The following is a 22,992-nucleotide window of genomic DNA, read 5'->3' on the forward strand; positions in this document are numbered from 1 at the left end:
TTTTTGCCCGTTAATCAATTACATTTAACTATAAAAAAAGTAATGTTGTTGAGAATTGAGCCTAAAATTTTTATTTTAATTAGTTTTCAATTATCATCTGAACTAAGGTATTTGTTTGGTTAATATAGTCAACTAAATTATATGAGTATTTGTTTGCTAAATTTCTTCTCCCTTTTAGTATAAAAATATCGATGTATTAAAAAATATATATACGTATTAACAAAAATTTAATTATTTGTAAAGAAAGTTCAAAAGTATTTAAATTACACCTAGACATATTGAGCCAGGCCTAAGAACAGTGTTAACGCCCGGCCTAGAGCCTAAAATGCAAGGTCTAGGCCCTACCCATTCAAAATCGGGTTGGATATAGCTCGACCCTAAAACTGGTTGGGCTCGGACCAGCCAATCGAGTCCCGACCCTTTTAACAGGCCTACCATTAATGATCATGTTGAATCGTCCTAATCTTGCCCTATTGAGCTAAATCCCTACCTCCCCATCCCTTGATGGGTTAAGTCATTAGAGCCCACCAACTCTGATGAGTGAGGAGTAGGAAAATAAATTTTTCTTTGTAAGCCCAATCAGTTTAGGATTAGAAAATAAGTTAATTTTTTCTATACTAAAAGGATTTAAAAGGTATGTATCCATCGGTATGTGCTATAAATAGGTTTGTTGGGGCTATTTATTCACACAAGAGAGAATACAAGAGTAGAGAGTCATGAGTGATAGAGAGATCTAAAGCAAGGCTCCAGGGTTTACCATGGGTTTTCAATAAGTTCTTGTAACCGAGTTGTTATTTTCCATAGTGCTGGTGATTTCTCAACAAAGATCCTACAAGGAGTATGCAAGTGTGGTGCGTTTACTTATTATTCATATATTAGCATAGTATCATTTTATAAGTTTGCATAACACTAGTCTCAAGATCAACTAAGGGGGATTAAAATTAACACGTCCCCTCTTTGGCTGATAAATTTTGGTCACTATAATAACGCATTTTAACTTTTCCATATGTGTATGTGATTAGCTTGAGAAACTGCCACAACGTCACCCTATTGCATATTACAGACATAATTGAGAAAAAAGAGAACATTGAAGCATTGGTTTGAACTATATTGTAGTTTTGGTTCATGAATTAAATCTTTATTTTAAATATATGAATTTGACAAAATCCGGGGCATTGTCTTTCACGTCAAGTTCATGATTACTTCCATCAAATCTAACGCACAAAAATTCTCAGGAAATTAACATCAAAAACGAGTATTTCACATCTTATGAAATTCATATACAAATTGATAATGATTCATGACCTATGCTCCAATCCACTCAAGAAATGAAGAATTGTTAAGGATATTTTCTCAAAAGTGAGATTCCCCATATATTCTTTGTCACCTCATGTTTTGGCACAAGAATTGACATCAAGTTGTGAGGTGACAGAGAGTCCATAAAAAATCTCGCTTTTGAGAGTGTCCATTAACATTTCTTCAAGAAAGAATCACAAAAATAGCAAAATATTGGTCACCACTCACCAAAAATGAAGATGAGTATAGTCAAACGTGGCAAAAGACCAAAGTGGTGTCTAATGTATTAATCTATTGATTCAAAACCGTTGGTTCTCAACTTCCAAGCTCCAACAGCCACAACAACTAGTGAGAATGGCTTCGGCTCTGCTTTCTTTGCCCTTCAACCTCCCAGCCTCTTCTTCTCCTCTCTCCGCCGTACCCAACTCTCCTAAACCCAAATCCCACATCCGCCTTTTTACAAGCAGTAGGAGAAGAGCAAGAGTCACAGCCAGTGCTGCAGACCAAGAAAAAACCAAGGACACAGAGAAAGACTCAGACTCAGACTCACCGGCTTTCAACCCCTTTGGCTTTGTCACCGATAACCCATCAAGCCGTAGTGCCATTCAGATCAGTGAGAGCCCTGCAGAGTCTGGCAATGTTGGCCAAATGCTTTATGTAAGCTCTGCTCTTACTTAATTCACTGTTTTCAGTTTCCAAGTCTGGAATTCCTTGTTATTATTTACTTTATTCTGGTTTTTTCTTGGTGGATTTTGATGAGTATATTTTGTTATATTGTCAATTCATCAAGTGTTTTTCAATTAAAATAGTGTCATTTTGGGACAATTGTACTGTGAGGATGTTGGAATGTTGTCCGACATCAGAAAGTTTAGTGACCTTGCATGTGCTTACGAGGAGATGTGCTACTCCGCCTATTGCCAATTGGTTTTTGGAGTGGAACAACTTCCTTCACAAGCTACTGATGCAAGTGTTTGCATGATGGTCTATAAAACATGGATATCGATTTCATCGTTTAATCACATGAAGAATTGGTTAAAATTTATATTTATTGAACTTTCAGTCAGACTCGTGTGATTACAATAGATGCTATTAATCTTCTGCACTTTATCAAGGAACTACACAAGGTCTTAAATGTAGACTGTAGCTGAGGAAATGTTTATTTTGGAATCACTCGTAGCTTGATCGAAAGTTGAAAGCTCAAAATTGGATTTTGGTTGACCATTAATGCACCATGAAAGAGTATGCAATTGCAATTTCATCGTGACTGGAGTCCTTAAATTTCTACTCATCTTGAAGTGTACTCTAACTTTTTTCTTAATGTTGTTATTATATCATCGTTGAGACATTTAATTTCTTGTTTTTAAATCTAGAGGATAGAAGACAAGGGGAAGGAATATGGTAAATACTTCAGAGCAGGGGAGTATGTATGGTTTGTGAGAGAAACTGGTAAAAATATTTCAATTGCGACATTAGTTAAAATTCTCTTTCTGCTCTTTGTAACTTTACAAGATTTTTTTACTTTGCAGGATCAGCTGAGAGCGAACGTGGAACAGTTGTCTTTCTTCACGGTGCTCCCACGCAGTCTTACAGCTACAGAAGTGTCATGTCACAGGTCTAGCTGAATTTTGTTTTGGTTTGGATTGGATGTTATTCACTGCTGTTTTTTGCTTATCGTAAAAGCTTAGGACAAAAAGCTAAGCAATTACGATGCTCAGGGATATCACTTTTCAAATACAGTTACATGCTTAGTACATGAAACTACAGAGTTGTTAATCCTTGGTAATCTTCAGACCACCTACACGCTCTGACATATCGATCTTGAAATACGTTTAACTTGAATCTCATGGTCATGTAATTTGAATCCTTATTGTGCCTTCGATGTCAACTGACTGCTGCTAAATTTGATAATCGTTACCTTAATCTTGAGTAGCTGTCAGAAGACTTCGGCTTCCACTGCTTAGCACCAGATTGGCTAGGATTTGGTTTCAGTGACAAACCACAGGCTGGATATGATGACTTTGATTACAAAGGTGCATTCTTATAATAGAAGATTTATCCTCTCATACGTTTGTTCTTTTGTTTTTCGGGGGAAAAGACATTGCTTTTCTTTTGGTTTAAGATCGATCTTTCCACTGCAGAAGAGGAGTTCCACAAGGAATTTGACAAATTACTGGATAAGCTCCGCGTCAAATCTCCTTTCTATCTAGTCGTTCAGGTTTGAACACTTGTAGAAGACAAGCTATTTGGACGGTGTTCGTGATGAAAGATGTTCTTGGTTCAAAAGATTTTAGTCAAGTCTAGTCAAGCTATAGTTGAATCAATCCTATAGTTTATTTTGCAATTAAATTATGTTTCTCACATGCTTTCGTCCTTCCTTGAAGGGATTTCTTGTAGGTTCATATGGACTGACATGGGCATTAAAGAACCCGAGCCGAATATCAAAGCTTGCAATTCTAAACACTCCACTGACAGTTTCATCTCCCGTTCCTGGACTGTTTAAGCAATTAAGGTTTGATATTCTTCCTTGAAAATATAGTATAAGATGTCGGGTTTTCCACTCAAAAAGATTTTTGTACTGAACAACTGTTTCTTCCATCAAGCTCAAAAAACTGGTTATGGTTCCTACATTATCCTCAAATTCAAGTTAATCATATGATTTTCTGTATATAAATCTTTCAAGAGAAAGGCATGCTTAACCAAACACTAGGGCCACATTCAAATAGAAAACCTGAATGGTTAAAAAGCTCTATTATTTATTGCATTACAATGAAGGCTCAGATTGAACATTTGCACATTTTCTATTTTCGAGCTTATCTGACATATGACAGTTAATTTCGAAGTTTCATTGAATGATCTATGTTTCTGTATTTTCACTCCTATTTTCTTTTGATTCTCTTCAGATTCCCTTTTTTAGGTGAATTTACATGCCAGAATGCAGTTATGGCTGAGCGCTTCATTGAAGCAGGTAGCGCGTACGTATCTAGTTCTCCGCAATCACTAATCTTTCTCGTTATCTTGCTAGTACTTGGTGTTAGGGAGTGTTAAATGGATTGAGATGTCAGACATAAGCTTTAACCTTTGCATATTTTACATGGTCTAGAAAAACATTATCTGAAGCATAGCTAATGCAAAAGGCATGTAACGTACTAAAAAATGTGTACTGCGCATTCGCCTTCAACATATCAACATTGCAATAGCTGTATTGAAACTTTTTCTACAACAAATAAGAAGAAATCACCGTTAACATAGGCGTAGCTCTGACAGAAGTGTCTCTTCTTTCAACAGTTACGTGTTGAAGCTCGAAAAGGCTGATGTGTATCGGTTACCATATCTTTCAAGCAGTGGACCTGGATTTGGTTTGTAATCTAATTCTTCTAAAGGACCTATTGTTCAATGCTAACATTTTGTAGAAATCAGCAGTAGTAATATTATCTTAACCACTTAAACTAAGTTTTATCGATGTTCCAGCATTACTTGAAACTACAAGGAAAGCCGATTTCAATGGTATATTAAGCCAAATATCATCTGGGTTTGCATCTGGAAGGTATATCATTACAGCGTTATCTTCTCGATTTTTTGTTGGTTCTGGTTTATAGTCTTTTGCCTTTGAGGAAGGAACAAAAAAAATAGTGAACAAGGCTGACACTATACTTAAAAATTTGCACTTCTTATGCATCCATCTGCTTGTCAAGAAGTGTAAAGAGTTCTGCGACACAGGGTGTGCGGGCTAAGAAATTGTACAAGACATCGAATGCATGAGCTAAATTCATTCAGACTGTTCATGTTTCTAATCATTTGTTTTACTTTTGGCTGATGATTGACTAAATAATGGCTTCTGGACTTCAGATGGGATACGCCGACTCTGGTTGTATGGGGGATTTCAGACAAGTATCTCCCTCAGTCTATAGCAGAAGAGTTTCAGAAAGCAAACCCTACTGCGGTCCAGCTTAAGTTGATAGAAGGTGCCGGGCATATGCCACAGGAGGATTGGTAAATGACTTTCCGTATAGAACTCTCGTGCTTTGCAACGCTTTTCTACCTTCATTTTTCTTAACCGAGTATTGAAAAACATATAACAGGCCCGAGAGAGTTGTTACTGCTCTACGAGTATTCTTTTAAAAGTTCAATGCTTGAATCCATGTTTAATCTGGAAATCGGCATCATCTTCCAAGTCAATCGTTTCAAGGTAAGAAAATCTCTCCCCCTAGAAATATCACTGACATATAATTCTATCAATGAGCTCACTAGCCCTGCGGATTGAAGTCATGATTTCGCCGTTGGAATGCTTGATTCATTTTCAATTTCCAAAAGCAGGGGAAGAAGTTGTGAACGATAACAATGGCTATGTGTTCTAAGAGGATTTGATGAAAGTGCAAAAGAATATCCTGCCGAGTTGCCTTGGAAATTCATGTGTAAATACTACTTTTTCTGGTTGTGTATATGATATGTCCATATTGTAAACTTTTGACTCCGATTGTCTGCCTATACCGTGACGCAACTGAACCTCGTTAGAGGAAAACCACTCTTTTCCGTGCAAGGAAAGCCGGGAATGTATATTTAAAACTACAGTTGAGCATAGAATACATAACGGAAGTCAGTAATATAACCACATAATTAGCATCGACCAGTTTCGTGACAAAATGACTACTACTAACTAGAGTTGCGAAAATAGAAACTGAATGCACACGAACGCCCATCATTTTGTTTTTCCAAAAACGACTGGTCTGCTCATCCCCGCTCAGTAGCTACCTATTTTCCTTTCTTCAGCTTCTTACCACTTTTACTGGTCTGCACCTTTGCCTTTGATGTCTTCTCTGCCTTGGATTGCTTATTATTGACACCTTTTCTTGATTTCTTCTTTTGATCTTCATCCTGATGGTCATCATCGTCGTCAGCATCATCATCACTGTCCTTGTCTTCATCATCACTCTCTTTCGATTTTCTTTTCGCTGACGCCCTCTTACCTTGACCTTTAGGCTTCCTCCCCTTCTTCGATTTTTCATTTTCATTGGCTTCTTCATCACTTGCTGCTTCATCAACATCATCATTAACAACATCACCACGCCCTTTTTTCTTGTTAGCTTGTTTACTTGCTGCTTTGGAAGCTTGCGGTCCACTTAACTTCTGAAGCTCTGGTACAAATGCTGAAGTCTAGAAATACAAAACCGAAAGGAAAATTTTTTTGGAACCCATTGAAAAGAAAATACTCCGAAATAGCCAGAAGAACAATAGAATAGGACATTCCTTAAAAAAAAAAAACAATAGAAGAGGACTCTTTAGAATGACATACCCTGCTACCAACTGTGATAAACTCAATTTTCTTCCCTGCATTACAGGAAAATATCAATTAATCCAATGTTAGTCTGTAACAAATAATCACACAAGGGTCAGGAACCAAACCATCAACAAAAGCCTTTCCAGGCTTCTTTTCACGGGAATGAAAAATCCAATCACTAGGAAATTGACTACTATCTGCTCCAACTTCAAGGGATTTTTCAAGTACCTGTACAATAAATTCTTTTGTCAAAATGACCAGTATATATCACCAGTTTCTTACCATCAACTTTTCCAGGCTTTTTGCCCCACCGAAAATGAAACAACCATTCACAGGGAAAGTGGATAGACTCAGCATCAACTCGAACCGCATATTCAATAACCTACAGGTATTCATCCTCTATATTTGCATATTTAACTCCCAGAAAAGGAAAAGAAAAAAGAGTAAATGATACTAGCAGAGACTCAATTAAAAACTTAAACCTCTCACCTCTTTAATGCTCTTGTGTAAAGCTGCACAATTTTCTTTCGACAGGCTCGCAGCACCTTGCTCCGGATGAATTCTTGCCTGCAAGAAATCAAATAAGCATTTACTCCACCATCAGACAATCTAGACCTACAAAATAAAACCAGTAATAACTAAGAGCTTCTAGATTTAAGGATCAGGACCAGACATAAGTTAGAAGATCCTTCTATAAAATGAATTTGATTGAGTATAGTTCCAATTCCCATGACAAAGAATTGGATTGCACAAATACACCCTAGCTAGTGGAGCTCAACGAATTGCATGCCCTCTCTCTGTCACAACCAGAATTAATTTTGAATTAAGTTTAGATTCTGAAGGTTGGCTAACCTACCACATAATATCCCTCTTGGAAATTGCAATTTTCCATAATCATTAAATATGATCAAATCATCTTAGGTTGCATTTGGACATGTCGTTGTTAGAGACAACACAAAATGCTTGGATTTGCCAACTTATCATAAATTCTACGCATCAAATGTTAAATGAACATAAAAAGAATCCATTATCCTAGATCCCTATTAATTCTAGGACACCAGTATATCTACTCTCCAGAAATAAAAAAAAACCCATATAAATTATGTGCTCTTATCTACAGATACAGGAGAGAGATCAGTGAAACTGCATTTTTCTTTAGTATTGCAAGTCGTACATCCAATATTCCTATCTCATCATGTTATGAGGTCCACACTCCATTAAATGTGATTAATATTAATGATACTGTTCAAGTGTAAAGACTAGACTGACTTGGTAGAGTACTTCATCAGCAACCCAATTGCCAATTCCAGAAATAACACTCTGCAAACACGTAAAAACAAAAGGGGGAAAAAAGTTATTGCATATACCATAAACATGTAATAAAGCATTGTATAAAGAGTTACCCATTTAACTCTTTGATTCGTACTCCAGAAAAATAAGATCGTAACTTAACATGCTCAATAAAAATGATAAAAGCTGTAACTACCTGATCAAGCAACAGGGTCTTAATCGCAATTTTCTTCTTGCTGAAGCATTCAAAAAGTTCATCCACTGTCATAGGCTCCAAGAGAGCATCGGGCCCAAGCTCAGATATGGGGGGCACAGAAGTTGGCTGTACCAACATATTGTAAGTTCATCAAAGTGTTAGCTTAAAGCTTAAAGCAGAGAAAACATGAAAACTTTACATAATAGAGGAGGATGTTATATACATCTTTCAGCAAGCGGACTCTAGCAAATCGCCTCTTGTCAGTGAAAGAGAACTCCAGACCATCATCCAACTGCGCATAGTATATGGATGTCATAAAGAAATACACACTCGATGACCCATCTTTTATGATGTAAAGAAAAATACATCAAGCAAATCCATGAAGCTAGTTTCTTCATATAAATGTTTATAATCAGTACAATGAAATGTGTCAGCCATTACTAACCCCACTTTGTTTGTCAGTGGGATAAGAATCAAACTATAAAGGAAAAATATATATTTGTGAGTTTATTGGCTCAAATTACTGTACAAATGAAGTAACTGCAACTCAAGTGAAACTTGGTCATGAAAATACACAAAGTTTCACATAAACTATTTCCTTTACCAAATGCTCGAAATCACACAAGTACCGTTGTTATTTTCCAGAATATATAATACACAGATATTCTCATTCATTCAACTTTTACATGATGAATGAGCTAATTCCTCACCACTTTTTCGCATTATTTTCCAGAATATATAATACACAGATATTCTCATTCATTCAACTCTTACATGATGAATGAGCTAATTCCTCACTACTTTTTCGCTTCTTCCACATTCACATACGAGATAATTATGCATTGAAAAGGTCCTAAAAGAAGATACTGGCAGTGACTGTTATCTTAGTCAAAGTATTCAACAGTATCTCAGAAACCAAAAACCTGGTGTCAAAGCTATATTACAATGCAGACATTTGGTTGTCTCTCATTTGATTACCTTTCCAGCTAAAACCAAAAACAACTAAACACTTATCGACTCACACTCACAGAACCCCCACAGCATCAGTCATTTAAAAATCTCCTTTTAATTAAATCATTACCAATTACCAATTAAGCACACATACGGAAAAAAAAATAAACCACCACTGTTGGCTATTGGGGTCTCTAGAATATCAATTCTTACTTCAACAAAGAACTTGGAATACTTGGAAGGCCACTCATCAGTGTCCTTTACAGCAGACCTGCAACCAATTGAATCGGAATTCAAACATCTCAATTCTTAAGATGAACCTTACATTTGTGGTCAATCCTAACCCCAAATGCTACCAAAAAATCAGTCTTTTAATTTGATTTAACTCCATGGCCAAAACCCATTACCTCTTATATTTCGTGACGGCGACCCCTTTAATATATACAGCACCCGCCATTCCTGAAACACAAACATGCAACCACAAAATACCACAAATCCATCAATTTCTATGCACATTGTCATACTAATAATAATAATAGCAAATTAGCAATTGTGACAAAAATGGCGACAGCGGGTATTGAAACGGCACCGAATTGGAAGGAAGGAAAGGGAGGAGAGTCGAGGCAGAGCCACATATTCTTGCCCTTGCGGTGGGCGGAGACGATGGTCTTTCCCAAGAGAGAGGCCTCGAAGTCGGCGCGTGAGACTCCATCGATGACTTTGGAGTCGTCGGCGATGAGTGCTTTCCTTATCTTCTTCCCTACGCAGTGTTCCTCTACGGCCCTCCGAGCCGCCTCCACCTCCGGTAGCTCCGGCATTTCGCCGCTGCTGTTCGCGCGCTTTTTGGTTGAGGGTTAAGAGTGGAGTGAGTCAGGAAAATGGTGTATTGGGGTTTTGGGGAGGAGTCAAATGGAGAAGGTCGGATCTACTGTAGATGGTACAGGGACTGTCTGTAAGATGAACGGGTGACGTGCAAGTTTTAGGTTGTGCGCTGATGATTTGTGAATCAACGGTTGAGATTTAGTAGATCAACCTGCTACTCTTGTAACAAAAATTCTCCTGTGCATGGTTGTATGTGATATTGGACGGTTGAATTTGTATAATTTCAATCTAGTCGTTAAAGTACAGGTGCATCCCATACTCTAACATGTCCTTTTTTGCGTACTCTTCGTATCTTCTTGCATCTCATATACCAATGTACCGTGAAAGAATCCCTCTGGTGACATGAACACAGTCGGCCCTCACCGGGATGGCGAGTGCGACGGCCTAGGGCCTTAAAATGAGTTCATTGTGAGGCTGAGCTTAGATTTGTAAACGGATCAGGTTTATTGGAAATCCGACCCGTTAATTTAACGGGTCATCCGAACCCAACCCGTTAAGACTAACGGATTACCCGTTTCACCTGTTAACATTTTTTTTTTTTTTTTTGTTTTTTTTTACGTTTTGCATTCCAATACAAATTACATATATTTTACCCAAAATTACAAACATTATATATATCTATGGGGATTGAAGTACATACACCTTGCAAATGTTTTGCACCACGACCTGAAATCGAGTAACTTGCTTCTCAATGCAAATTGTGACCTTAAGATTTGTGACTTTGGGCTAGCAAGAACTACATCAGAGACAGATTTCATGACAGAATATGTTGTACCTCGTTGGTATCGAGCCCCAAAGTTACCACTCAACTGTTCAGAATACATCTCGGTAAAGACAATGTTCAGCAGTTGAGTCTCATAACTGAGGTATATATATCAGCAAGATGTATTTTATATATATATATATATATATATATATATATATATATATATATATATCAAACTACAATCTTCCAAATCAACTAATTAATAGAACTCCATAAGGGTTTTGCAAAATGTGAAACATAGCTATACGTCACGGGGCAATGCCGTATTCAACATCACCAAGATGTACCACCCAATTACATCGCTATTTCAAGGAAGAATTTGCATATCAAACACCCAAAAATTTGCAACACACCCACAAAATCAGACATTACTCTTGCACAATCCATCCTAATTATTAAACATCACAGAAAATATCTTTAAAAGAACAAGTGAAAATACATACCATGCTTAATCAAGACTTATACTATTGGAGCATTGTCCCGAGTTTTCATTAAGGCTCATGTCAAAAATTTCTTCAGTGAGTTCTTCCAAGTCAGCACCCTCTTTCTCTAAAGCTAAACATAAAAGTTTAAAAAGGAAAACAATTATAATATAGTATGTAAGAAAACAAATACAAAGTAATATAAAATTTACCTCCTTTAACAAAAAGCCAGTCTCTAGTATATAGCAAGGCTTGAACGGTTTCAGGCAACAAAGAACTTCGATATTGATCAAGCACCCTACCACTAATGCTAAATGCTAATTCCGAGGCAACAATTGAGATGAGAATTGTTAACACATCAGAAGCCATACGAGAAAGTACAGGATAACGAAATTGCTCCAGTTTCCACCATGAAAGAATATCCAACTCTTGTTTTCTATCAAGTCTCTTATCTTCAAGACATAGATGTAATTCAGTTTTTTCATTTGAAGTTGACCCATCTTGGTAAATATTATCAAATTCCTACATATAAAAACAAAATAGAAACAATGACGTCAACAAACAATATAAAGATGCATCTAAAAAGTATAAAAACATGAATAACAAATATAAATACTACCTCAAAAAGTTTGTCTCCAACTTTTATTTGAGTAGGAGTTTGATTGAATGGGTTGGATACAAGAAGATGAGAGAACTTGTCTATGTAATGACCATAGAGTGAAAACAATGTGCCACTAACATCCTTCAACTCTCTGGAATCCTTACCATAAAGCTTGTTATAACCCCACTCTACAAATTCCAATTTATAGCGAGGATCAAGAATCACTGCAACAACAAGGATCAAACTATACTCTGACCAATATTATCAAGAATCACTTCAAACAAAGTCTAAACACGAGATCTCTTTTGACGTATCTTACCTACTCGTATACTTTTAGCCTTTCTCTTTGAAGGACTTGGTGCACTTGTTGTACCTTGTGTATTTGTTAGATTGAATGTTGACATTTCCATAACCTCAGTATTCTCTTCATCATTATCCATTTGCATTAACCATAAACGAAAACCAACGATAAATAACAATAAGTATGAGAAAATAAGTTAAAAAGTAAGGAACACCCGTGCACGAACACCTCTCAAGCTAGAGTGAATTAATGATTGACTTCACAGAAATATAGCACTAACACTTCCAAAAATTTCATACATTTCTAAACAATAATCAATAAATGAAGGAACTAAAAAGGGAAAGCAAAAGAGAAAAGCAATGACCTTTTTTCCCCTCTCAATGCGAAAACAGAACACATATTTTAATCAAAACCCAATTCGTCGAAGGGCTTGGCCGCCGCTTGCTTCTCTTCCTCAATCGCCATCAAACCCATGATAGAAGAATAATGTATGTGTGTGTGTGTATGAATCGAGTGTGTGATGGGATGGAGAAGTGGGAAGATCTCTCTCTATCTAACTTGCGTAGGAAGAGAACAAAAGCACAATCACACACAGAAAGCACCATTTGCACAACAAAAGCACAATCGCAATCGAAATCATCAAACACAAATCAACTAATTCCAAATTAATTCGAAGCTCATCTAAAGAGTACCACCTCAAACCAAGCTCAAGCAAAAACTGAGAAAATTAGACGAAAAATATAATCTGCAAAAACGAAAAGTAATCACCATGGAAGAAAAGGTGAAAGGGAATCGGAACTTACCGGAGAGAGGGTGGCAGAACTTAGTGAACGACAGCCAATTCTGAGGAAGAAGATGAGGGAGAGAACGGCAGCCACTCAGTTCGGGTTCGAACGTGAGAGAGCAGAGAGAGCTAGGTTTTCTATTCCAACTATGAAATTACACAAAAGTCCTTCTTAACGGGTGTTAACAGGTTTCGTGGGTTGACCCAAAATGACCCTTTACTTAACGGCTAACTAACGGGTTGACCCGTTAACAACCTAACCCGTTAAGCTCTCACCCAAATACTAATTTTAATGGGTCGGGTCGGGTCGGGTTAACAGGTCGGGTTCCAAATTCCAGCCCTAGCTGAGCTCATCTATTTTCTCTTAGTATAGATAATACCATTTGCTAAAAAAAAAAAACAAAAAAGGTAATTTCTACTTTACTATCCTCAAATTTTGCCAAAATTGCATTTCATTGCACTTACTTTTTCGTCTGATTTTCATATTTTTCTGCCACTTTGTTAACTTTTCTGTTAATTGATGATGCGATAGTATCTTAGCTCACTAATTCTCACTTTACTACTGTCTATTATTATGAAATTTACTTTGATACCCTTAGTTTTTTATTTATTTATTTATTTATTTTATCTCACTTTTATACCTAAAGTTATGTTTTACTTCCAGATTCATACTTTCATTAGCATGAGTGACTCCGTTAAAATGTGACATAGCACTTAACTGTGCAAAAATGTGGGACTGTGTGCCAAGCGCCACATACGATTTTCTTTTGGGAGCTTTAATGAAAAGGGCTTGGCCAACAAATATTTAACCAAAAACCATCACAAAATGTTATTTAACCAAAAAGGCTCAAAGCTTAATAAAAAACCATCCTCTTCTTACCCGTCTCTAGCTTAAGCGGTGCAAACTCCTCGTAGCACTTGGGTTTTTTCAACTTCTCCAACAAGGGCGACCCCAACAACAACATCTTTGGTGTTGAGTTTGATGTCTTCGAAAACCAAGAGTTCCAGGATCCTGATGACAACCATGTTGATTTGGACATCAACTCCCTTACGTCTTATGCCTCGAGCACCACATGGTTTGTTTGTTGACTTTTTTCTGACGGTTTTGTTAATGGGTTTGACGGTGTGGGAGTTGATCGTTCACCTCAGAGCTTTAGGTTTGGCCATGGCGGAGATTCTAGAGGCTCATCGCCCAAACCAAACACGCATGATTTGGAATTTGGAATTTGGAAGAAGAAATGTGGGATACTTCGTTGAGGGCTTGGATTGTAGAATCATAGGATGGACACAGTTACAGAGGACAATAACTCTTTTATTATAGAGGACTTTTTCTTCTACCTATTGACTGGGGTTTGTTTGTTGACTTTTTTAGCATGAAATTGTTTGGACTCTCGGAACTACAAGGTTGAAATTTCTGTTTTCTTGGTTTCCCACTTGGTGCAGTTTGTTGAGTCACTCATCCCTTAACTGTTGAACTAGGCAGAAAAAAGAACCAAAACATAAAACTATTTCAGAAACAGTCTATGTTTTAACCAAAATCAGATACAGTGTTTGTTTTGTCTGTGCACAAACAAACACTGTATCTGGAAAGAAACTAACCAAAATCCAAAAATAGTGACTTAAATTTCAGAAACAATCTATGTTTTAACCTTTGATTATTTCTTTTCTTTCATGCATAAGTTGATTATATTTAAGAAACATGATGCTTAATTTGCTTTGAATCCAAATACAGTAAATTTCACTATTTCTTTTCTAGCTTACATTTAAGAAACAATGTGTATATTTCATTTGGATATAGAAACAGTAACTTAGATTCTAGAAACAGTAACTTAGGTTCCAGAAACAGTGACTTAGATTCTAGAAACAGTGTTACTTAAAATCCAGAGAGAGTTTATTTTTACAGTCCAGAAACAGTGACTTGTCGTTATTATTGAATAGCATGCAGATCTCAAATTTATTTTTTGGAGAAATAAACAATGAACTCCACTGACGAAGAAAAATTAAAAAACAATATTTCGAATACACTATGAATAATAACGACGATCACATTTCAACGAAATAATACAAAATATAAATTAAATAGTATGAGGATCTATATTTTTGAATCAAAGAAAAAGAAGAAGGTCTGCAAAACAATGATGAACTCCATTAACAACGAAAATCTGGAACTCAACCTAAAAAACTTAGAGGTAAAATCGACAAATCATAATTTATTATAGTTGGGTCATTTTTTGTTTGACTACTTTAATATGGGTCTTGTACTAATCATTAAACAAAAATTATAACATGATTTTTTTTATTAAAACTAAAACTTTTAAAGTCTTTTTCATTAGTTTTCATTTTTCTTTTTGTGTCGAGCATTCATAACATTCGAGGACTAACATTTAAATAAAAACATGTATCACATGCATCGAACGGGACATTTATGTAAACAGGCACCACTCCTAACGTTAACATGTATCACATGTTTCTTGGTTTTTTTAATGATAATGCATCACACGTTTCTTGTTCAAAAATCAAATGTCAATAAATACTTTAATGGTAATTGGAGATGTGAAAGGTAATGTTTCATATTCGACAAGCACCAAACTTTGCAATAGCTTATAAGAAATTAAGTCTTATATATATTATCAATTAATTTTATGATAGAAGTTCATTTTTCTTTTTTCAATACCATAGACATGGTCTCATTCAATTTGCAAAGGTATCTGACTGAAAATAAAATAAAAAATACTGAAACTATGTGTATACCCCTTGGAATTCAATTTTCATTAACTAAAACCCACAATTGTAAAATTTTCTAATAAAAATCCAATTATTAGGCTCCAACTAAGCAATATCCATAATTAAGTATGACTTGGCAAAATTGGTATTTTTGCATGTCTAAATTACCCCTAATATCATTGACTTTGGGTCTATTACTTGTTATCTACATTTATTTTATATTATTTCATTCAATTAAATGTTTTGAAATGCTTATGCAGATTTGGAAAAGAAAAATTTTAGTGTCATGATTTCGAGGCATATTAATAACAAAAATTACATGATATTAGAGTTTTTATTCCGTATATAGTTGTTTTCACATTTATGTAAACATAAGCTTTTTTTTTTCCTTTTCAAATAATTGTAACAGGTAAATTAGTATTTTTCACAAATATACAAATGTTATTTTATTCAAAATTACCAATATTTTATATATATAAAATAACAATATAACTTCCAAGTAAAACAATACATGCAAAATAATTTACCTACAAAATAAATAAATAAATATTGTTTTATTCAAAAGTTAATTAAGTTATTTGCATACACATATATTGACACACCCTGACCAGGAATGTCCATGTGGACTTTCCGAGAGTGATCCGTATATGTATATTCTCATCTTTACCTAGCACGAGACCTTTTGGGAACTCACTGGTTTCGGGTTCCATTGGAACTCCGAAGTAAAGCGAGTAGCGCGCAATCCTATGATGGGTGATCCAATGGGAAGTTCTCATGTGAGTTCACAGAAACAAAACCGTGAGGGCGTGGTCGGGGCCCAAAGCGGACAATATCGTGCTACGGTGGTGGAGCGGGCCCGGGAAGTGGTCCCCCCCGGGCCGGGATGTGACAATTTGGTATCAGAGCCTAACCCTGGTCGTGGTGTGCCGACGAGGATGTCGAGCCCCTAAGGGGGGTGGATTGTAAGATCCCACATCACCCAGCGGAGTGATCCTTATATGTATATTCTCATCTCTACTTAGCACGAGGCCTTTTGGGAGCTCACTGGCTTCGGTTTCCATCAGAACTCCGAAGTTAAGCGAGTAGCACGCGAGAGCAATCCCATGATGGGTGACCCACTGGGAAGTTCTTGTGTGAGTTCCCAGAAACAAAACCTTGAGGGCGTGGTCGGGGTCCAAAGCGGACAATATCGTGCTACGGTGGTGGAGCATGCCCGGGAAGTGGTCCCCCCGGGCCGAGATGTGACATATATATAATAATATCAAAATGTGCCTAACATATGTAATAATACATGCAAAATAATTTACCTACAGAATAAATGAATGTTGATTGATTGCAAACAACACATAATAATAACAAATGTGCCTAGTATATGTAATAATACATGCAAAATAATTTACCTACAAAATAAAAGGATGTTTTCAGCCAATTGATTCAAAGTTAATTAATTACCTATATTCTACTTAAACATATAGGTAATTTATTTTACACAAATATAATAATAACAAAGTGTGCCTAATGTATACATGCAAAATAATTTACCTACAATGATTGTCAAACAAATATAAGAAATGGAACAGATGATGGTAAGACAAGTATAAAGTAGATACTTTTGTAAATTACCTACAAAATAAATGAATGTTGATTGATTGCAAATAACACATAATAATAACAAATGTGCTTGTTCAACTTGGGACTGTTCAACTTTGGTGGCTTGTATGGAGATAGGTTTTGGGACTATTCAACTTGAAACCGATTCTAAGGTTTCGATGGACATGCTCACAGGTGTACTTCAACCAGAGGCTGCTATGGAAGGTGTTTTATGGGACATTCAATATATTAAGCAACAATTGAGTTCAGTTGAATTTCTTTTCACCCCTCAATCATGTAATGGAGTTGCGCATTTGGTGGCTAATCATGTCATGCGTGTGGGGGGATATCGTATGTGGGATTGTTTTGAACCGGAGTGGTTATTTAATACTCTGGCTTATGATGTAAACATTTCAATTCGTATCTAATAATATTCTACGCTTTTGGAAAAAAATAATAATAACAAATGTGCCTAGTATATGTAATAATACATGCAAAATTATTTACCTACAAAATAAAATGATGTTTTTAGCTAATTGATTCAAAGTTAATTAATTACCTATATTCTACTTAAAAAATATAGGTAATTTATTTCACACAAATATAATAATAACGAAATGTGCCTAATGTATACATGCAAAATAATTTACCTACAATGATTGTCAAACAAATATAAGAAATGGAATAGATGATGGCAAGACAAGTATAAAGTAGATACTTTTGTAATAATAAAGCACTTATTTGCCATAATTATGGTGGCTAATTAAATTCATCAACATAATTAGGGTGTTGTGGCACATTATAAATATTTTGAAAATAATAGGTATTTATTTGTTTACATGGTAGTTTATTTCAAATTTGGGTTTTATTTGGATGTTTAAAACAAGATAGGTTTTTGTCAAGAAAATAAGTGTTGCATGGGCTTATATCTAAAGAACCCTAAAAAATATGCAAATTTTGATGTGAGTGAATGAACTCCCTTTATTTATAGTTTTTTTTTTTTTTTTTTTTTTTTCAAATGGATCCACTATAATTGATTATCGATTTCGAACTCATCATCTGTGGAAGTTGAATCGACTAAATCGACAACCCAAACTGTAGTTGCCACTTTAGTTTGGTGTTGATAAAAAAGAAAAAAAAAAAAAAGAAAGTAAAATGGTCCACAATCGACCAAACCCTAATGAACTGGTTTACCTATGGTTTTGATCTTTAGTAAATCGACCTAAAATGCATTGGAACGACCAGTTACATATTATATTTATTTATTTTACAAGTGCAGTCTCTCTATTGGCTAATAACTAGATAGAGATTTAGGCAAAAAAACAAAAAAAAATTTTTTTTTTAACAAACTATAGTATCTACACTAAGGAAAAAGGGTGAACTAAGTCTCATAATGGACTAGCAATAATGTAATTCAAATTCGCATTTTGCGAGAATATTTGAACATAAGATCTCTCATTTACAAATAAAGAAGAATATTACTAGACCATAATACTAAGTGGCAAATAAATAAAAATGTTGAATTTGAAAGTTGATAGAGCTTTAAAGTTACTAATCTGCGGTTCATAACTAAAATTAATCACTAAATTTGAAGTTGGATAATATGTTGTATTTTATAATGGTTTGGTGTGCTCAATGAAAATATGAAGCAAATTATAGATTTTTTTTTTTTTTTTGGTTATAATTAGACTAACAAAGTTGAAAACATGCAAAAGAAAAAAAAAATATACAATTGGGTTAGGCCCGAAGAAAACCGAATCAAATCATTTAATATTAGTTTAGTTTACTTCGATTCTCTTATAAAATTTTTTAGGGGTTTTTGAATTTTGATCCTTTAATAAGATTTAAATTTAATAAATCTGGTGTTAGATTAAATATTAATTTTAGTCCTTTAATATGTACTTAATTCAAATTCATATTATATTTTTGTTTTTATATTTAATAGACAACTTATTTAATATTATTACATTAAATTTTAAATTTATTATTATACACATTTTAATTCATTAATTTTATTTAACTTTCTCTAATTAGTGTACCTAAACGTCTGTATCATAATGTATTTTACTAAATTAGTGTACTGAAATGCTCGTATCTAAATATATTGTAGTGAATTAGTGACACATAAGAAAATATGTAAAAACATAAGTGTACCGAAAATTCCACTATATGATATTAAACTAGTGTACCGAAATATCGGTACCTAAATATATTATACTAAACTAGTGTATCAAAATGTCTGTACCTAAACATATTATACTAACCCAGTGTACCGAAATGTTCGTATATTGCAATGAATTTATGGCAGATAAGAAAATATGCAAAAATATAAGTGTATCGAAAAATCTCTACGAAAATATTTTCTTATATAAAATGTTTACCGTAATGAGAGTTAAAATTTATAATATTTTCATAAAATTTAAATTCATAAAATTATAAATAAAAAAGAGACATTGAATACATATGCTGGCATTAAATAGAGTCTATGGACTAAAATTAATTTTTAATATTGTATAAGACATTTTTTTTAACTTCATCTTATTTAGGGATTAAAATCCAGTTTTCCATTTTTTTTTTAAATTAACATTGAATCGAATTGCAGATGACGCTTTATTACAGAGGTAAAAAGCAATCAAACTTATGTACACTAGTGAAGATTCGATCTCCACTGATCCTCCTCCTAACTACTAACTACTTAACCCATTACACTGACACACCCCGACTCGGAATGTTCACTAGAACTCCGAATCGGGGTGTGTCAGTTTGGTATCAGAGCATAAGTTGGACAGTATTGCATCCGTCACACTCATGATGTAAGCATTCTTGGTTCTTGAGCCTAATTTCCGAATCTTGCCACCTCGTCGAATACGATAAATGTGTTAGTTTTTTCTAAGTTTTGGGCAATTTTGTCGACTTGTTGACACTTTAGAAGATCACTTTGGTGAATGCCCTTGGACTTAAAGTGAAGAGATTTCCTGCCAAGGAAAGATGTAGATTTGAGGCAAGTCAATGGCCTAAAGCAGGGCTAATGTATCGGTAACTGTGTATCATCAGAGACTTTACCAACCAAGTCCATCACTATTCTCCAGCTATCAGTATTAAACCCTTTGAGATTGGAAATTCGAAATAGTTTTGATTCCTTTGCAGTATCTATTAAAATACCACCTATTAGAATTCTTGCGAAGTCTACTTTTGTCAAGACTCTAGAAATGTCTCATAGGACGATGTGGTGCTAAAGTGGTAGCACTCGACGGAAGAACATTTTGTGAAAATCACTTTTGGTCCTTGATAGCTCTAATCTTTTCAAATGTACTTGTGATCATTCCCATTCTTCTGGAGGAATATCGACTTTCATTTAAGTCCGTTCTAAGGTGGATTGTTAGCAAATTCTGTTTCCCTGGTCTTAGGATATTTCAATTAATACTAGTTTCCAGAATTTCTTTGGTGAGATACTCATCCTTTCGACAAGCATAAGAAAACGTACGAGTTGTTATACTTACGGTTAGTAGGAATCCCTGAAGTAGTAAGTCATTTCTCCCTATAAACAACTGGAACCAACTTACAGGATCAGTTCCTTACCAATCGTCTTAAATTATCCACCTGAGTGGGTTCTAACCTGTAATCCATCTACAGTGGCGCTACTAATTGATGATATTGTTCGATACCTTGGAACTGTCAACCAGTATTTAAGAGGTATGATTTTTGATACCGAACACAGGTGCTGGTATCTGGGAATGATACCTTTATACCAGAATGTCAGTTCACAGTTTCAGGGTAACGAATAATATCAAAATGTCATAAATCATTTAATTGGTGCTCGACTAATAGACTGATTAATAGTGACTATGTGAGAACCCGAAATTTTTTTAATTAATTAGTAATGCAAGTGTTCGATTTAACTCTCTAATCTATATAATTAGACTAATATGTAAATTGGTTCATTTTTTTTAGATTCATTATATATATATATATATATATATATATATATATATATATATATATATATTATATACTTTATACATCTAAAAAAAAAAGGGACAAATACAATATTTTGTTATTACTTTTTTATTTATTTATTTTTTTCCTTCTTCTAGACGATAACCCCAATAAGGAGTACACAATCTCCTTATCTTCTTTAGTCTGGAAAGGGGAAAAATAAACCCTAGCATTTTCTCTCTTTGAATTTCATAAACAAGAAATAAGTAAGCCAAACTTGTTGCTGCATTGGTGCAGAAGGCACTGAAGAAGAAGAGAATGACCCATTACGAGTAGCAGCATGCATTGCATTCATTTGTGTAGAAGAATTCTTCTGAAAACAAGTTTTGGCACTATGATAAGGGTTCCCACAAATCTGACAGGCTGAATAATCCACTGCATTCCTATATCTGCAGGTATCAGCAAGGTGATTATTCTTCCCACAAATCTGACACCCTTGAGATGTATTTGTATTCCTGAACCGGCAAGTAGAAGCCAAATGATTAGTCTTTCCACAAATCTGACAAGGTTGAGCCGGAAAACCATAGTTTTGAACCCTTGGTGGAGAGGAACCAAGAATGCCAGGAGCATGACTTGAATGAAAAGTCTTGTTAGTGCCAAACTTTGGATTAAAGTTCAAATTATACCGATTTCGACCCTTATTATTGCTGGTGAATGACTTATAAGCATTGGAATTAGGACTGTTATGAGGAGGACCAGGACTGAAAATGGATTGATGTTTGGAAGAAAAACTATTGTTCTGTGCCACAAGTGCAGTTAACCCAGGTAATGCAGATACACTTTCAAGTAAAGCTTCTTCCGCAAGTAATTGAGAACGAATATCTTTCAAAGATATAACAGTTTCACGACCCCTAATCACAGACCTAATGGTATTATATTCAGCAGGCAACCTATTAAGTGTAAGAATCACAACATCATCATCCTCAAACATCACACCGGCAGCAGTTAATAAATTCATTGCTTCTTTGATCTTCTGCAGATATAATGTGATAGAATCATTACCTTTCTTTATAGTCTGAAGCTCAGACTTGAGTTGAAAAATACTTGTTTTTGTAACTGTAGAAAACTGTTCTTTAAGTCTGAACCATAAATCTTTGGAGCTGGTATTGCCAATAGCACAGGAAATGGCAGCAGGAGATAAAGTTGCAGTACTTAACTGCATCAATGCTTTGTCATGCATTTTCCAAATCTTGTACTCATCTGTTATTACGCGAAGAGAAGAATCAGCGCATAGGACTGCAAAATCCGCAGATGATTCTTGAGCAAATTGCACAGGACATGGGGTTGATCCATCTACAAACCCAATAATACTATGACCTTCAAGAAGTAATTGCATTTGAAAATGCCAAGCCAAGTAATTCGTATCATCCAATTTCATATGAACTGAATTTGAAACGGACGAAATCAATGAAGTAATCGGGGACTGGAGAATCTGTAACTGAGCAGCTGTGACCATTGTTGCCAAAAGCAAAGAGATCTTGAAGTAATTTTCACTGAGGAATTACCACAAACACTTGGTGTGCACACTGTGTAGAACACAGAACCAGAAGAACGGGTAAAGAATAAGAACCCCAAATGTATCAGAAAGAATCACAATTTCTCATAAGAATATTAAGGTGGAGCGGAAGCCAATCAAGATCGAAGAACCGTCAAGCTGTTATGCTTGTTCCGGCTCTAATACCATGTAAACCAGTAGAAGATTTTCAAGAACAGAGAAAACAGAAATACAGTGAGGAAGACGAAGAAGATGAGAGAGAGATTAGAGAAAGAAAGGTTACATTTTCATATCTGAATATTCTTGTTAGTTACAACTGTTTACACCAACTGTATATATCAGCAAGTATAGCTTGCTCACTAAGCTACAATCTTTAACAAACTAACTACACTCTTAATCTCTTGACACATGTTTCTTTTGTAG

At 35.1% G+C, this 22,992-nt stretch overlaps 3 protein-coding genes across 6 annotated transcripts; 1 reads left to right on the forward strand and 2 right to left on the reverse strand.

The window, feature by feature from the left end:
• Positions 1 to 1,577: 1,577 nt before the first annotated feature.
• On the forward strand, positions 1,578 to 5,916 carry LOC137708031 (alpha/beta-Hydrolases superfamily protein). Of its 2 annotated transcripts, none has more exons than XM_068446994.2 (12): positions 1,578 to 1,953; positions 2,667 to 2,742; positions 2,823 to 2,908; positions 3,227 to 3,326; positions 3,435 to 3,511; positions 3,678 to 3,805; positions 4,197 to 4,268; positions 4,582 to 4,652; positions 4,765 to 4,840; positions 5,143 to 5,286; positions 5,376 to 5,482; positions 5,611 to 5,916. In XM_068446994.2, exons 1-11 carry the CDS (start codon positions 1,651 to 1,653, stop codon positions 5,413 to 5,415), a joined length of 1,173 nt encoding a protein of 390 aa, XP_068303095.2. In that variant the 5' UTR covers positions 1,578 to 1,650; the 3' UTR covers positions 5,416 to 5,482; positions 5,611 to 5,916. The 2 variants fall into 2 exon arrangements, with proteins under 2 accessions (XP_068303095.2, XP_088545468.1); XM_088689342.1 differs by having other exon boundaries at positions 1,592 to 1,953; positions 5,608 to 5,916.
• On the reverse strand, positions 5,822 to 10,049 carry MMH-1 (MUTM homolog-1). Of its 2 annotated transcripts, none has more exons than XM_068446993.2 (10): positions 9,598 to 10,049; positions 9,416 to 9,467; positions 9,222 to 9,279; positions 8,281 to 8,349; positions 8,058 to 8,183; positions 7,841 to 7,891; positions 7,061 to 7,138; positions 6,854 to 6,953; positions 6,587 to 6,621; positions 5,822 to 6,447 (listed from the first exon to the last, which is right to left on the reverse strand). In XM_068446993.2, the coding sequence occupies exons 1-10, from the start codon at positions 9,824 to 9,826 to the stop codon at positions 6,046 to 6,048; spliced, it is 1,200 nt and encodes a 399-aa protein (XP_068303094.2). In that variant the 5' UTR covers positions 9,827 to 10,049; the 3' UTR covers positions 5,822 to 6,045. The 2 variants fall into 2 exon arrangements, with proteins under 2 accessions (XP_068303094.2, XP_068303093.2); XM_068446992.2 differs by lacking the exon at positions 6,854 to 6,953 and adding an exon at positions 6,697 to 6,799 and having other exon boundaries at positions 9,598 to 9,981.
• A 981-nt stretch (positions 10,050 to 11,030) lies between these two features.
• Positions 11,031 to 12,415, reverse strand: LOC148689631 (zinc finger BED domain-containing protein DAYSLEEPER-like). 2 transcript variants are annotated; one of them, XM_088688858.1, is made up of 4 exons: positions 11,999 to 12,415; positions 11,698 to 11,903; positions 11,291 to 11,600; positions 11,031 to 11,211 (listed from the first exon to the last, which is right to left on the reverse strand). In XM_088688858.1, the coding sequence occupies exons 1-4, from the start codon at positions 12,123 to 12,125 to the stop codon at positions 11,105 to 11,107; spliced, it is 750 nt and encodes a 249-aa protein (XP_088544984.1). In that variant the 5' UTR covers positions 12,126 to 12,415; the 3' UTR covers positions 11,031 to 11,104. The 2 variants fall into 2 exon arrangements, with proteins under 2 accessions (XP_088544984.1, XP_088544983.1); XM_088688857.1 differs by having other exon boundaries at positions 11,031 to 11,600; positions 11,698 to 11,867; positions 12,011 to 12,415.
• Positions 12,416 to 22,992: the final 10,577 nt, after the last annotated feature.

Source organism: Pyrus communis, chromosome 17 (genome assembly GCF_041283825.1).
Source record: "Pyrus communis isolate YQ-2024b chromosome 17, ASM4128382v1, whole genome shotgun sequence".
Classification (NCBI taxonomy): Eukaryota; Viridiplantae; Streptophyta; class Magnoliopsida; order Rosales; family Rosaceae; genus Pyrus; species Pyrus communis.